At 38.5% G+C, this 16,261-nt stretch overlaps 1 protein-coding gene across 2 annotated transcripts in view; it reads left to right on the top strand.

Annotated features, from left to right (window-relative positions):
• The window catches only part of Slc26a7 (solute carrier family 26 member 7), a 119,096-nt gene that overhangs the window by 90,381 nt on the left and 12,454 nt on the right, over nt 1-16,261 (top strand). Inside the window, exons 11-16 of one of the 2 annotated variants that reach the window (XM_060386016.1) lie at nt 172-267; nt 5,884-5,990; nt 7,267-7,333; nt 8,673-8,780; nt 10,906-11,043; nt 15,126-15,174. In XM_060386016.1, coding sequence (XP_060241999.1) covers nt 172-267; nt 5,884-5,990; nt 7,267-7,333; nt 8,673-8,780; nt 10,906-11,043; nt 15,126-15,174 — 565 coding nt within the window. The remainder of the gene's footprint in view (nt 1-171; nt 268-5,883; nt 5,991-7,266; nt 7,334-8,672; nt 8,781-10,905; nt 11,044-15,125; nt 15,175-16,261) is intronic. The other variant, XM_060386017.1, reaches the window with a different exon arrangement.

Raw genomic sequence — 16,261 nt, 5'->3', positions numbered from 1 at the left:
CCCTAAAGCACAACATAAGTTAATTTTAAACAAATATTACTTTAATCTAATTCATGACAGCTTTTTTTTCCCTACAATTTACTTTAAAAACAACCAACAATACTTTGGTGCTTTTAAATTCACATTAAAATGTTTGTCTTGCTTCTTCCCCAACTTATTTTCCCTTTGCAGTGCGTTCTTGCTAGCATTATTGTTGTGGGACTGAAGGGAATGTTAATACAGTTCCGGGATTTAAAAAAATACTGGAATGTGGATAAAATCGATTGGGTAAGTAGCAGTTTGACCAGACATTTTCTTCTTTGGCTTAAGCACATGATACCAAATATACTCTAATACTTTCTTTGGCAGGAAATGCGCTTAACCATTTGAGACTTGTGTAGACCCAGTTATAGTTTCACAATTTGAATGACGGCATGAACACAGAACTTTGTCTTATTTTGATGAACATGTGGTTGGAAAATGTTCAGTTTGAGTAGGTTGAAGATATCCAATTTAAATTTTGGACTGGTTTTGAAGGCAGAACTCACTGAAGAAGTACACATCAATAAATATGATGACTTGGGGCTGGAGAGATGGCTCAGTGGTTAAGAGCACTAGCTGCTCTTCCAAAAGGACCAGGGTTCAATTCCCAGCACCCACATGACAGCTCATAACTGTCTATAACTCCAGTTCCATGGATTCTGACCTTTTCATACCAATGCACAGAGAATAAACTTAAATAAATTATTAAAAAAAGAAATATGATGACTTATGTGCATGAAAGCCCAGCATCAAATGTATGCAACATAGCTACACAGTAGCTCTCTCAATGGTGTTCACATTAATGCCCCAAAGTCTCAGAACTTGTTTTTTAAATGGATTAAACCATGGGGAGGATTACATTAATAAGATATCTCTGGGAACAGAACAGATTAGATAACACTAAACAATAAGAAAGCATGTTTTGGCCAACAGAACGATTTAGTGCACTTAGATTCTAGCGAAACCGGTCTGTGTAAAAGCGTTCCCAAATCACCCCTCTCTGCTCAGTGAGTGAAGAATTTCATGAGTGGCCTCTGTTCACTCTAGACTGTACCCATCATTAAAATGTCATGACCTTGTGTCCTCTTTTGAGCCTTTGTACTAGGAATCTTTTGGGCGTCTGCTGGTGCTTATTTTCATTATGTTGTTTCATTATGTTGTTAAGCACAAGGCTGAGGGCATGAGGGGTGCAGAGACCTCTTGACACCATTTTCTGCAAGGAGGAGGTGCAGAAACACAACTTTTTTTGTTCACCATGGGCCTTTTTTGAAAGATGTGAGTTCTTTTGCATGAGTCACTCACTTCTATTTTGTGTCATTACCAAGCAGTTTTCTAAGAATTCTCATGCAGTTTATATTCCCTGAACTATTTCATTTTGAAAATAGTGATCATTTTATATACTGTAAGGCCATTTTTAGGCTGTCTAAAATGCTTTCCCCTGAGGTCTTTCAGAGCTGGCTGTATTTTTGGACGTTGATAGATTAAATAGAGAAGTCATAGTCAGTGTAACTCTCATCTTTTACTTGAATTTGCTTCTCTAAATTAATACTCCATGATCTCGATTTGTCCTGCTGCACAGTCCAGTTGCTCTCTGTGGCTTAAGGTACAATGTAAGATCTTCATGAGCATCATGGATGAACTCAAGTTAAGACCTGGCTACAAAATGTTCCTTGTAACGTGTATTTGAATATTGTTCTGCAAATTTATGTTGTGCTCTCTTCTTAATGAACATATATTTATCAGTATTATTTCTACTTTTCCTCTGTGCAGTGTCTTTAGCCTGGCCTCTGTATGCCCTATTATGTATGTCTAGTTGTGTTTATCCTTCTTTACAACTTTAAATACTGTTTTTATGTAAATACTGTTTTTATTTACAATTACTTTCTTTAGTTTTTCCAGATTGCTTTTTCTCATCTATTTTTTTTTTCTTTTTTAGAAGAAATCTGTGTCCTGGGATTTTCATATATATTGTTAGTTTTTTTTTCCTTTAACATGTTCATTGTATGTCCAGATCTACTCTACGGCTTTATTTCAGGTTTCTCTTTCTCTTCCTCTCATTGGCTGAGTCTCTCAGTGATTCCTTTAGGACAACAGTGGGACTGTGGTAGTAGCAGGAGATAGAAAGTAAAGAGGTGCAGCCCATAGTTCAGACTGTGTGAGGGATAAGAGTTTACCAAGTCCTGATATCTGTGATATGTAAAGATATTTGGGCCTTTGTAGCAGGAATTGTTGCAGAACACTGTTGGGACTTATTCTAACTAATGGAATTGCTTACTAATTTATTATTGCTTCACATTTAATAATTTTAGCTTTAAAGCAAACATGGGAAGTTATTAATCACTTATATATCCTGGCTTATAGAAGATGGTGCTGTGGGCAGAGAGCTCTTTTTATTTTAGATATAACTATATAACCTGGAGTAACCATAGAACAGAAAGCAAAACAGGAGTGTGCTGGGTGTTCTAGACAAGAAATAGTAGGGTGTAGGTGCTGTAGAGAAGGAAATGAGAAAAACCAGTGGGGAGCTAATTGGGAGGAGAGGGGAAGGACAATGCAGAGAAGAAGGAGGGAGGGATTTTAGAATGATGGGCAAGCTCGGAAGGTAAAGGCAGGTAGATGGAGAGGAAGAAATAATAAATTAACACCGAGGATGTTGGATAATGCTTCCATCAAGAGCCATAAACTATCAAACAAAAACCCAGTACCAGGCGTGGGAAACCTCCCTTTGACTTGGTCAAAGAATAATATGGTCTACTGCCATGGCGGTTGGTTGCCTTCCAGAGCTTTGAAGTAAGGCTCTATTGCTAAATATTCCACACCCTTCAGATATAGGTCTTGGAGGAACTGAGGTGGACGTGAACTGGAAGCCTTCTCCCTGAGGACTCTCAGAGTATCCAAAAGTACTATGCAGTTTTCCAGGGGGAAAAGCAATCAACACTCATCCAGCTGTAGAACCTATGACAGGCAACAACGACCAACATGACCAGATGCCCTTAAAGGCACAGTAACGGTGCTAATACCTTGGAGGTAATCAACAGCCATCTAGCTGAGCTTAAGGCCCACTCAACAAGAGAGCATTCATGCCTGTGCTATAAACTGAACCAACTACCGTGTGCTTAGTGAGCCCATAGCACCCATTTCTGCCATTTTCCTTAATGAACAAAATCTTCAATAGTATCCTAAATACTCATTTTATGGCCACAGATAAGCAAAACTCTCACCTTTCATCAAAAAACCTCTTTCTGAGCTAGGTGAGGTAGCGCACACCTGTAATCCCAGCACTCAGGGAGGCAGCTGCAGGTGGATCTCTGTGATTTTGAGGCCAGCCTGGTCTACAAAGTGAATTTAGGACAGCCAAGGCTACACAGAGAAACCTTGTCTCGAAAAGTAAAAACAAAACAAAACACCCAAACAAACAAAAAGCAAAAAACAAGAAAAACCAAAACCAAACCTCTTTCTGTTAGCAGGCAAAGACACTTACAGAAAGAAACCCACAACCAGTCAAAATATGGAAAAGAATGACTGTGGGGTGCTATCACCAGCTAGTATGTCTGTAAGGCAGCTTATATACCTAAGGCTCAGGGAGAAGTACAGAAGAGAGGAATGAAATATTGTAAGAGCCAGATGATCAGAATGAATGCTGGTAGCAAGCGTTCTCTTTATATGATAGAAAGTTTCACCTGTGAAATCTCAAAAATAACGGTTGTCTAAACAAGGCTTGCAACTTTCATCACCAACATAGGGGATTTTCCCAGAGTCATACACCTAGATGAAGACCTATAGACAACGAATGGCTGCCAAGAGAGGGGGAGTCAGTCTCCAACGCTGACCAGCTTGTTGGGTTATCCAAACCTCAGCCACCAGCCTTAAAACATATTAGCAACACTAAATGGACTGGAGGTTCTAGTTATGTGTGCATTAAAACAATAATAATTAAAGAAGAGGAGGTCATGAATATGAGCGGGAGTGGGGAGATGCCACCTCCAGCCCCTCCTCAATCTGTTCCCATCCTCTACCTGCCCACCTCTCTCTCTCTCTCTCTCTCTCTCTCTCTCTCCTTCCTTCCTTCCTTCCTTCCTTCCTTCCTTCCTTCCTTCCTTCCTTCCTTCCTTCCTTCCTTCCTTCCTTCCTTTCTCTCTTTCTTTCTTTCTTTCTTTCTTTCTTTCTTTCTTTCTTTCTTTCTTTCTTTCTTTCTTTCTTTCTTTCTCTTTTTCTCTCTTTCTCTCTTTCTTTCCCTATGTAGTTCAATTTGTGTTGCCTAAAAGCTCTAAAAGTCAGGCTTTCCCCTGCAGTGTACTTAAGCTATCAGTGGTCACGCCCATAATGAAAACCAATTCTCCCTCTCCTAGGAGCTGTGAATTGCCAGAGACTGCTCAGTTAGGGGTGGGATTTTGTGTTTTCCTCTCCCTTCTTTGCATGGCTGTTTGTCTGATTTAAACCTCCTCACGTCTTGTGCTTACTGTTACAAGTGGGGTGAGTCTGTAAGTGCAGTTGCTTTGTTCTGCGTCCGAAACAATTTTGTTGTGGCTGTCCACTGCCTCCGCTCTTACAATCTTTCCACTCCTGAGATCATCCCTCTGCTTTAGGAGGAAGGCATGTGATACAGCTGTCACCAATATTTTATGCTATTTTTAGGCTACAAATGGGTCTTTAATCTCACTTGTAGATAACATGAAATTATTTTTTAAGCTATTTTAAAATACTGAAACAGAAAGAAAACAAGTTAGAATTGCACACATAGAAATATAGAGTAGATTATTTGGGAAAATAATTTGTAAGTAATTCTTAGTCTAGTATTTTATAAATATAGGATTTTGTGTTTAGAAGTACAACCTTTCTAGAGTTCATAAATTATTTTTGCTTCTGAAGCTATTTTCATCAGCAAGCTTAGAAATACCAGCTTTATATTATGAAATCTTGTTGAGATTATAATTTTAAGTGGTGGGTGAATTTACAATAAACTTAAAATTCTAATTAAAAGAGCTTTTTTTTTCTTTTTAAAAACCTTTAAAACCCTTCTAAGAACTAAGTCAGCCCTGATATTTTAGCTTTTATAGGAAGTGGTCCTTTATAAGTAATGATCTTTCAGTTGATGTAAAATTTTGATCAATGCTGTTTTATTGAGTTAATGTAACACTAAGCTTTGAGAATATTTTATAGTAACAAACAATGAACCTTTCCATTTCTACTGCTAAGAGTTGATGGAGCCATGTTCTGTATGTTTTTGTATTTCTGGGTTTCTATGCACATTAAACAATATACTCTTGGGCTAGTGAGATGCCTAGTGGGTAAAGGCACTTGCTACCAAACCTGATGACTTGGGTTTTATCCCTGAAACTCACATGCAGAAAGAAGAGATCCTACTCTAATAAGCTTTCATCTGGTCTTTCTTACTCCACTCATGTCATGGCCTGCTCACCTTTGTGCCCCTCTGTCACACACACACATACACACACACACACACACACACACACACACACACACACACACAAACACACACGTAGAGAGAGAGAGAGAGAGAGAGAGAGAGAGAGAGAGGCAGAAGACAGACAGAGAGATAGAGAGAGGGAGAGGCAGACAGACAGAGACAGAGAGATAGAGAGAGAGAGGGAGAAGCAGACAGACAGAGACAGAGAGATAGAGAGAGGGAGGGAGATGAAGGGAAGGAGACAGACAGAAAGAGATGAGCTGGGAGGGAGGCTGGGAGAGGGAAGGAAGGAAAGGGGGAAGAGAATAACAAGCAAGTAAATTTTTTAGAGATTTGTTCATGGCGATGTTGTTGAATACAGTATAGTGGATTTGCAGTTGACATGAGAAATGAGAAAGAAGTAGCCATGTCTTCTTTTTCCCGGGTTTCTTTAGGGCATATGGATCAGCACTTACATTTTTACAATCTGCTTTGCTGCCAACGTGGGACTGTTGTTTGGTGTTGTCTGCACCATAGCTATCGTGTTAGGACGCTTCCCAAGGTAAGGCTTTATTAAAATACTCTGTTTTTACTCTAGAGCAAAAGACGTGGTGTTAGAGTTTTTTTTATTTTTGTACAATATGTTTTGCTCTATAATTTCATATTTTATTTGTGTCTAGTGGAGAAGCAGGAAAACAAATGAGAAAAAAAATTGACTATATATGAGATAGACTAATATGGGTCATAATAAAGAGAACCATCAATATCATAACAAATCACTGAGATAAACCAACTTATAAGGACAGTTTTATTTTACCTATGATTTTGGAGGTTGCTTTGGGCCTATAGTGGTTCAGTGCATCCACGGTGGAAGTGCTGAGTGGAATAAATGTGCTTGATTCTATGTACCTGGAAAACAAAGAGAAGGAGGTCATGATGCCAACATCACATTCAAGGACACTTGCAGTGACCTAATTCTGTTTTATTATTCCTCAACTCTTAAAGGTTCTTCTGCCTTACATTCGTAGTATAGCTGGCAACCAAGTCTTCAACATGTGGGCATCTGAGGGCCATTTAAAATTAAGACTGTAACAAATTTCATAACATCTATTAAAATAAATAAATCTCATGGTCATAGACTTTATTATAGCATTTAAGAACAAGTTAAAGGGTACAGTATTCAGTAAGATGTAAGCTGGCATCAGTAATCATCATTTGGGACATTATGTTACCATCTTTCCATTTTAGAAGCATGTCCTTTGCTGAGACATGCCTTATTGCTTTGTCCTTTGACTGAAAATCATTAGTTCATTCAACCATTTTGAACAATTCTTTTCCTCTGTTCTCAGAGTTTATATACTAGTTGTCATACTCCATTCTCATGGATGACTTGGAATTAGCTACGAAAATCTGAGCCTACAACCTTAAAAAGTAAAAACAAAATATAAAATATGCTTTTACTTGTATAGAACCCCAAATACAGATTATTATCTTGGCTTTTTGCCACTGAGTCCCTTTCCTTCTGATAAGATTTTATCAGATATCATATAGTCTTTGTCCCTTTCTCATTTTATAGTTTTTATTAATCAGTGTAACTCTTACAGCTCGGATCTGTGGGATTCTAGAGACTTAAATAAGATAAATTCTATTTATTAATTTTTAGTTAGATACCTCTGTTGTTATTCTCCACTACAGAATATAGTCACAAAACATACCAATATCTTACAGACAAACTGCTCAATTTCTTATTTTTAATATAAAACAACCTGCTGCTTTTAATTCTTTGTTAATATAGCGATCAGGGACTGACTTGTAACTTTTATCTGCCTCAAATTTAGGGCAAGGACTTTAAGTGTAACAAACATGAAAGAAATGGAATTTAAAGTGAAAACAGAAATGCATGATGTAAGTCTAACTTCCTTTTCTCTTTGTGCAAGCATTAACATTTGTGGATGAGACAGTTTTGAAAGGGTCATAAAATCGGATTATGCTATTTGACAGCATCACCCCATTTTTAATAGGTATTGGTTTCCAGTGGTATACATGAGAGCACCACAGCCAGCAGTGTGCAGTGGACATGCAAGAAGTCCGTAGAGAAAAGAAAATCCCTTTGAATTTAGGTTTCTAATTAAATCACCCCATGGTTCATAGAATTTCAGTTCACAATTGACTTGGGGTGATTACTTCAGGCATTTGAAAACTTCTTATCTACCACTAAATTCCATAAAATAAGCCAAGTTGATAGCCTTTTCTTCCTTACTGATAGAGAAAATGAAGGAACAGAAAAAAAGCCAAAGTCATTTACACAACGCTGTTTTAATAACCTACTCAGTGTTGGGGTGTGAATATGAGCGTATGTATGCATGTATGAAATTCTCAAAGAATTCTTAAGATGTTATTTGAAAATACAGTGATACCTAATTATTAGCTGAGATTAATTAAACTGAAGGTTCTATCTAGGATGCAAATAGTTGTGGAATTATGCACAGTGGCAAACTTCTATAAAAAAGGCAATTTACATAAACTGGCTGACCTTGCACATGTGAAAGGGTGTCATGTAATAGTTTGAGCTGTGTTATCTTCTAAAATTTAGAGTTGTTCTTTGACAATTTCATACAGGATTCTTTCACCCCTCTTAGCCTCCTCTTAACTCCATGAGCCTACCCCGTGTGTCACTTCACTCCCCTTTCCCCTTTCCCACAATCTTTTTCTTTTCTTTTCTTTTCTTCTTTTCTTTTCCTTCCTTCCTTCCTTCCTTCCTTCCTTCCTTTCTTTTTTTTTTTTTTTTTTTTTGAGATAGGGTTTCTCAGTACAGCCTGACTGTCCTCAAACTTGCTTTGTAGACCAGGCTAGCCCTCTCAGAGAGCCCCAACTGCCTCTACCTCCCCAGTGCTGGGATTAAAGATGTTCAGTTTACTACCACACCTGGCTCCTTTCCCACATTCTTGTCTTTTTATTTTCTTTTGTGGCCCACTGAGATTACCCAAGGATCCTTGCTTTTAGCAGTCCATCAGCAGCTATTGAGCTCACTAGGCAAGAATGGACAGTTCTAGTTTCTTGTTTTAAAGAACAACCAGAAAAGTGTGAAAAAAAAAGATAATAGCAACATATGCAATGACTGGAATTATTTTTTGCCCATTTAAAAAAGTTGCCCTCACTTTGAACCTGCTTGATAAATGTTTGGTTAACATTTTCTCCTTTATTTTCATATTCACTTGATTCATTACCTTATGATTCCTCTCAGAGCACAGAGAACTGGCCTCCTTCCAAAAGGACCAATGTCGAGGTCTTTCCAGGTAGCCTGAACACAGGAAGTAACGTCAGGAGTCTTTCTGTGACACCCAGGAGAATGGTTTGTTCTTTTAATGAGAGATTTGCTTCAGAGGGCTGTTTGGTTCAGAGCTTTGGAGGATGTCCCAGGCTCAAGTTTTCAACCAAGTCAGCCTTTCTTTTCCTTCCATATTTTTCCCGTGGGAATTTAACCCATAGTCCTATCATCCTCCACTGATGTCTTTGTCTGTGAGACAGAATACGATTTTAGATTGACGAGTTTTCATTCTAACAATCACTGGTGAGAAAACCGCATAATCCTTACCTTCTTGGGCACAGAATGATTGAAGGTTTTGTAGGTCAGACACAAAGGCTAGAAGTTCCTCTGGTTTTTGCCACCCACACAAGTAATAATTTTTGCTCATAAAAATCACAATTTTATTAAAATGTCACATGTCAGTAGTTTTCTAATATGTTATATAAAAATAAGAGATGTGAATGAGATTGGAGATAATTTTCATATAAAATGTTGAATGAAAAATTTATCTGAGTTAATATGGTGCTATCATCTCACCCCTCCCCCCTTTTTTTACCTCTTCTTCATGCAAAATGTCCATTCTAACTGGGGGTATATCTAGCTGGGGATATCTTTTCTCATTCAACACACTCAGTTCTTCTGAGAATTCCTTAGTTGCAGCAACTTGAATATTTTTTTAAATAAATATTTAGTTTTTCATCTTAAAGCCACTAGGACAATAAAATCTGACTGTAGAGGACAAACCTTAATATTAATTGTTTATTTTCAGTTTCCAAGTGGTTTCCTCTAGCAGCTTAATCTTTTAGCTACCTTGTATTTTTCACAGCAACACCTCACTTACTAGAGTGAAGTATTTTCATAGTTTTAAAAACTCACAAGGAGAGCAACAGAACCAAAAAATCTGAGCACAGGGGTCTTTCCTGAGACTGATACTCTAACCAAGGACTATGCATGGAGATAACCTAAGACCCCTGCACAGATGTAGCCCATGGCAGTTCAGTGTCTCTGACATTAACTGATTGGCCTGCTCTTTAATTACCTCTCCCTGAGGGGGAAGCAGCATTACCAGGCCACAGAAGAAGACAATGCAGCCACTCCTGATGAGATCTGATAGACTAAGATCAGAAGGAAGGAAAAGAAGTCCTCCCCTATCAGTGGACTTGGGGAGGGGTTGGAATGCAGAGGGTGGAGGAAGGGAGGGATTGGGACAGGAGGAGGAAGGGAGCCACGGTGGGGGGGGGGATAAAAAGTGAATGAAGTGTAATAAAGAATTTAAAAAACTCTGAAATGTATATTTCAAACATTTATTTAGAAACGAGCACATGAGATCTACGAATTATCTGTATTTATGTACCCAATTCTTTCCTTCTTTTGTCTGCTGCATGGCTATTCTTTGTATGCCTTCTTTTATGGGAATACAGAAGCCTGAAAGAGTAATGCCTTGCCTGGTTGGTAAGGAGTTACCATTCCATAGGAGTGACCATTTTCTCAATTAGATACCTGTCCCAAAGCCACAGGAGAGGGAGTTTTGGTTGGATAGCACCAAGTGCTGTCAATAATATCTGAGCAGATGGGTACATTTTGTGTCAAAAGTAAACCTGTGTTTCAGATACTATCTCTTATAGCTTTCTTTCAATTAGGATTTGCAAAGTTATGCTTTAGCTATGGGGAACTTACATCAGTGTTGGTGTAGAGGTGACAGTTGACCCTTTTTGAGACATGTTTTCAGTTTTATTAAAATACTGATGGATATTTGAGGATGTACTCAGTAGCAGCGCACTTGCTAGCATTTGAGAGGCTCTGGGGTTGATCCACATCATTGTAAAATAACAATGAGTGAATTAATTTTGATTGATAGGTTGAATAAAAGCTATTACCTCACTAGGACCCAGTGAGTAGAAATAAGATACACTTTCTGAAGAGCTGTGGACTTATTTTATTTCTAATGTTTTTCTGTACAGAAGAAGTGCATAGTTCCTTGATATGTGTGGTATTCCATTAAGACTTACAAATAAATTTCAATAAAAATACTAGTTATGAGGTTGCATACACAATTTAGTTATATGTTGACTCATAAGATTTAGTCTGATCAGGTATAGTTGTTTTGTTTTTCTTTTCTTTTCTTCTGACTTGATTCAAAGGCATTCTTTTCCTTTTTTCCCTGTAAAAGGAAACCTTGCAACAGATAAAGATCATTTCAGTAAACAACCCACTTGTTTTCCTGAATGCAAAGAAATTCAACGCTGATCTAATGAAAATAGTCCTAAAGGAAAAGGACAGCAGCCAGACACTTGACGATGTTAGTAAGGTAAGAATGCCAGGCTCAAGATGTGTGTAATGCTAAAGGTAAAAACATACTCTCAGGGAAACAGCGATAGGGTATAGATGTGTTTATAGACCTGCTCCTCAGAAAAAAACCCTAATATTGTATGTATGGCTATTCATCTAAAATACAACCCGAGACGAAGACAATATTTAATATTTTTAAGAAATTTGTTTATCATGGTCCTAAAATAAACACGTGAAAATCTAGTTCTTCGGAATATGGAATATGGGAAATGACTTCAGAGAAGCCATAAATTACTACTATTACCACTAGAACAGTATTAAGAAATCGTTCCTCTCTCCCCCCCTCCTTCTCTTCTTTGCCATTCCTTACTTCTCCTCTATTTTTTTTTTTAAATCGAGACAAGAGTCTCCCTGTGCCATCTATGACCTTTCACCCCCATTCTCACAAGTGCTTGGAATATAGGGCTGCGCCATCACCTCACTCACATCTAGCTTTTTTTTTTTTGGTATGAACTCTCAGTGATCAGAGACACAAGTTTGATTCATCAAATGTGCACCAGAATGCATCAATGTGAATATGTAATTTGCCCTGGAGCCCTCAAGTCCTCTAAAATGTCCGGAGCCAGAGCCTGGGCTTCAGAGCCAAGCTGCCTGTGTCTGCCACTCACCAGCTGTGGGAATTTAGATGAGCTCATGTGTGAGATTTCTCATTTGTAATAGAGATGATTCAAAGAGTTAAAATATGCATTCTCGTCAGGGCTCCCAGAGCTCAGTTTTTATGGCTCTGTTAGTCTCCTTTTGGAGCTTCTGTCCCCTCCAGGTCTTTATGTCTCCCCCTTCTTTCGTAAGATTCCCTGCACTCTACCTAGAAGCAGAAACACACGTGGTATATACACACTCATAAGTGGATATTAGTCACATAATGCAGCATAAACATACCAAAATCTATACGCCTAAAGAAGCTAAACAACCTGGAAGACCCGAGAGAAGATGCTTAATCCTCATTCAGACGGACAAACATGATAGACATCGGAAGCAGGAAAAGACAGGGAACAGGACAGGAGACTACCATAGACTGCCTTTGAAAGACTACTGATCCAGGTATTGAAGCAGAGGCTTAGACTCATAGCCAAACTTTGGGCAGAATACAGGGAATCAAGGACAATGTTATCAGAACAAAATGACAGCTGACAGACTGGGAAAGGATCTTCACCAACCCTATATATGACAGAGGGCTAATATCCAGAATATATAAACAAGAAGTTAAACAGCAACAAATCAAGTAATCCAATTTAAAAATGGAGTACAGAACTAAACAGAGAATTCTGAATAGAGGAATACTGAATGGCAGAGAAATACTTTAGAAATGCTCAGTGACCTTGGTCATCAGGGAAATGCAAATGAAAATGACCATGAGATTTCACCTTACACCAATTACAATGGCTAAGAAAAAAAAAACAAAACTCAGTGGCAGTACATGCTGGAGGGCATGTGGAGAAAGGGGAACCCTCCTCTATTGCTGGTGGGAATGTAAACTGTACAACCACTTTGGAAATGAATCTGGCGCTTTCTCGGACAATTAGAAGTAGTGTTTCCTCAAGATCCAGTTATAGCACTCCTAGGCATTTTTCCAAAAGATGCTCAAGTGCACAACAAGGACATTTGCTCAACCATGTTCATAGCCACTTTATTCATAATTGCCAGAATCTGGAAACAACCCAGATATCCCTCATATCTTATTATGGATAGAGAAATTGTGGTACATTTACACAATGGAATTAAAATTAAAAACAAGGAAATCATGAATTTTGCAGGCAAATGGTGGAAAATATCATCCTGAGGGAGGTATCCCAGAAGCAGAAAGACATACATGGTATATATTCACTCATGAGTGGATGTTAGACATATAATGTAGGATAAACATACTAAAATCTGTACACCTAAAGAAGCTAAGCAAGAAGGAGGACCCTGGGTAAGATGATCAACCCTCACTCAGAAAGGCAAACAGGATGGACCTCAGAAGAGGGAGAAAACAGGGAACAGGACAGAGAAGACTACCGTAGAGGGCCACTGAAAGACTCTACCCAGCATGGTATCATAACAGATGCTGAGAGTCATAGCCAAACTTCGGGCAGAGTGCAGGGAATCTTATGAAAAAAGAGGGAGATAGAAAGACCTGGAGGGGACAGGAGTTCCACAAAGAGAGCAACAGAACCAAAACATCTGGGCCCAGGGTTCTTTTCTGAGACTGATACTCTAACCAAGGACCATGCATGGAGATAATCTAGAACCTTTGCACAGATGTAGCCCATGACAGCTCAGTAACCAAGTGGGTTCTCTAGTAATGGGAACAGGGACTGTCTCTGACATGAACTCAGTGGTTGGCTCTTTGATCACCTCCCCTTGAGTGGAGAGCAGCCTTATCAGGCCACAGAGGAAGACAATGCAGCCATTCCTGATGACTGGTTAGAGGGATGTGGAGGAGGACCTCCCCTCTCAGAGGACTTGGAGAGGGGCATGGGAGGAGAAGAGGAAAGGAGGGTGGAATCGGGAGGAAATGAGGGAGGGAGCTACAGCTGGCATACAAAGTGAATAAATTGTAATTAATAAAAAAATAAAAATCAAAAAAGAAAAACTAAGAAGATATGATAGGTTCTTTGGAACTCTGATATGTTAATGCATTGCATTCCAGCTACAGCTAACAAATTCATGTTTCGTTTTGTGTTCTTAATTTTGCCTAATATCTTTTTTTTGTAGGATTTCAGGATTCTAACATTATAATGTGTCACATTGCATTTAATTGTCATGTTTCTTTATGCTTCTCCTGTCTACTATAATTTCCCAAATTTTCTGGCTTTAAAGGTGTTTGATAGTTTTGAGCAGGACTAGCCAGGTATTTTTATAGGATGCCCCTGTTTTAAAATTCATTTGGTATTTTGCATGATAAGACAAGGGTTCTGATCTTGGAGAGCGAACACTATAGGGGCAGAACCCACATCCCAACGAAGGTGTATATTACAAACAAGACGATTGTTGTTGATGGTAATCATGATTCCCTAAATAATGTAGCATGTGCTTCCTCTCTAAAGCTCATCTACTTTTTAAAAATCTTTCTATGCTGTACTGTGAAAGGAAGTCACTGTGTTCAGCCCAAATACATAAGGAATTGGAGAAGTTACAATTCACCTCCTGAAAGTAGAATATCTTGATTATTTATTGAAAATTCTTCTGCATAGGAGATTTCAGAGAAAGTAAGAGAAAGAAAGGAAAATTATATCTGCTGAAGGTCAGTCCCTATGATGCAGCCACTCAGTGTAAGTCTCATTATCTGAAAACTCTATAAAAGAAGGATTGAATCTTGGAAATGTGATAGAAATCTGATGGAAATATGTAATCTGTGACACTGGGCAACACTTAGAGAAATGGCTCCCCACTCTGTTTTAAAGATCCACAAGAGAAGCTGTCCAGTGACTGGGAATAGAAACTTAGAAAGACATTGGATTTGATTTTTAGCTTTTCTATTCTTTGACTCCCTCATCATTGAGCAAAAGATTAGTAACTTCACATAACACTTCTGAGGATTCAATTATTAATGTCATCAAGACATTATAGAGTATAGGGTATAGAGTAAACAGTGAAAACTATCCATTGCCATCATCACTGCCAAGGAGAAACTAAGTACATTTTTTGATAAACAGATAGCATGCCATCTCCAAGGCATCACTGTTGAAGAAGCTGAACTATATGGTACATAATCACATTCTTTTCACTTTCTGACATCCAGGCATTTTCATGGGTCTAATGTGTATGAAATACTTTTTAACCTCAGACCAAAACAAATTTAATCATCCAGGAAATGTTGTGACATCGGATGCAGTGAGGAAAGTATCTTCTGAACTAATGCAGACTTGCTTTCAGCTCATAATGGTTTCTTCATTTCCTAATTCGCTGCATACAGCATCTGAAACAAGCCTTCTCAAGAAAAACGTTTGATGGGACTAATTGTTGCTATTCACCATGGAGAAAGGAATGTGGGATTTCCTCCTTGGTGCCTATATTGTTCCACAACATTTTTATTCTTTACATTTATTTTTATTTCAGTGTGAACAGAACACCTTGCTCAATTCCCTGTCCAATGGCAACTGTAATGGTGAGTTTCCTTTAAGGAAAAAGTAGTCTGAATGCTTTGACTTGAATTTACAGCAGAGGATAAAAACCTCCTTCTCCTTTCCCCTCTCTACCTTTAGAGTTTTTCTTGTTCTTCAGCCAGAATCTCCTCTCCTATTTCCCCCTGTATTTGCCCTTATTCTCCTTTTTGTCTCTTTGCCTCTCTCCTCACTTTTGCTCCTTTTCTCTTCTTTTTCACTCTTTCACTTGCAAGTCATAAATGTTTCTCAGGCATTTTCTTGTGGCTAATGTGTATGAAATAGTTTTTTGATCTCAGATCAAAACAAATATAGTCATTCAGAAAACGTTGGTTTCAGAAAACAACATTCAGCCATTCAGAAAACGTCTTCAGAAATAACACTTTTTTTTTAAATCATGTATTTATTTTATTCACTTTACAGCCTTGTGGCCTCTTTCCTCCCCACCCTCTCAGTCCTACCCTCCTTCTCTCCCCTCTCCCCACTTCCCTTTCCTCAGTAAAAGGGAGCTACCTTTCCCATCATCCCCAGCTCATCAAGTTGTATCAGGACTGAAGGTCACCCCTAACGCAGCTCTCCTTACTTTTAAAGGCAGAGGAGGAAGTGACATTGACGTATCCTCGTATCAGGGTATTGCTGGCTTCAAATAATAACTAAGAACACTTTTTTTCATAGCTAGATAATAAAATATTTGTGGATCACCCCAACATCATCTCCTTGATAAATCATCTAGGTCAACGCTTGTTCAACAAGTTTATTGTCCTGTAAAAGCATGAATTGAGTCTTCTTTCTTTCTTTCTTTCTTTCTTTCTTTCTTTCTTTCTTTCTTTCTTTCTTTCCCTCTCTCTTTCTTTCATTCTTTCTTTTTCTTTCTTTCTTTTTCTTATTTATTTTTATTTTTAAAATTTATTCATTTTACATTCCATTCGTAGCTCCTCCCTCCTCCCATTCCCACCCTTCCTCCCACTTCCCCCCTATTCCCTGTCCTCTAGTCCTCAGAAAGGGGAGAGCCCTCCTTTCTCACCCACTGACCCTGGACTTTCAACTTTCCTCAGGACTGCCTGCATCCTCTTCCTTAGTGGCCTGGCAGGA

This window comes from Meriones unguiculatus, chromosome 6, assembly GCF_030254825.1.
Source record: "Meriones unguiculatus strain TT.TT164.6M chromosome 6, Bangor_MerUng_6.1, whole genome shotgun sequence".
NCBI classification, from domain to species: domain Eukaryota; kingdom Metazoa; phylum Chordata; class Mammalia; order Rodentia; family Muridae; genus Meriones; species Meriones unguiculatus.
Note: the sequence above shows the minus strand (reverse complement) of the source record. Positions and strands in the feature narration are given on the sequence as shown.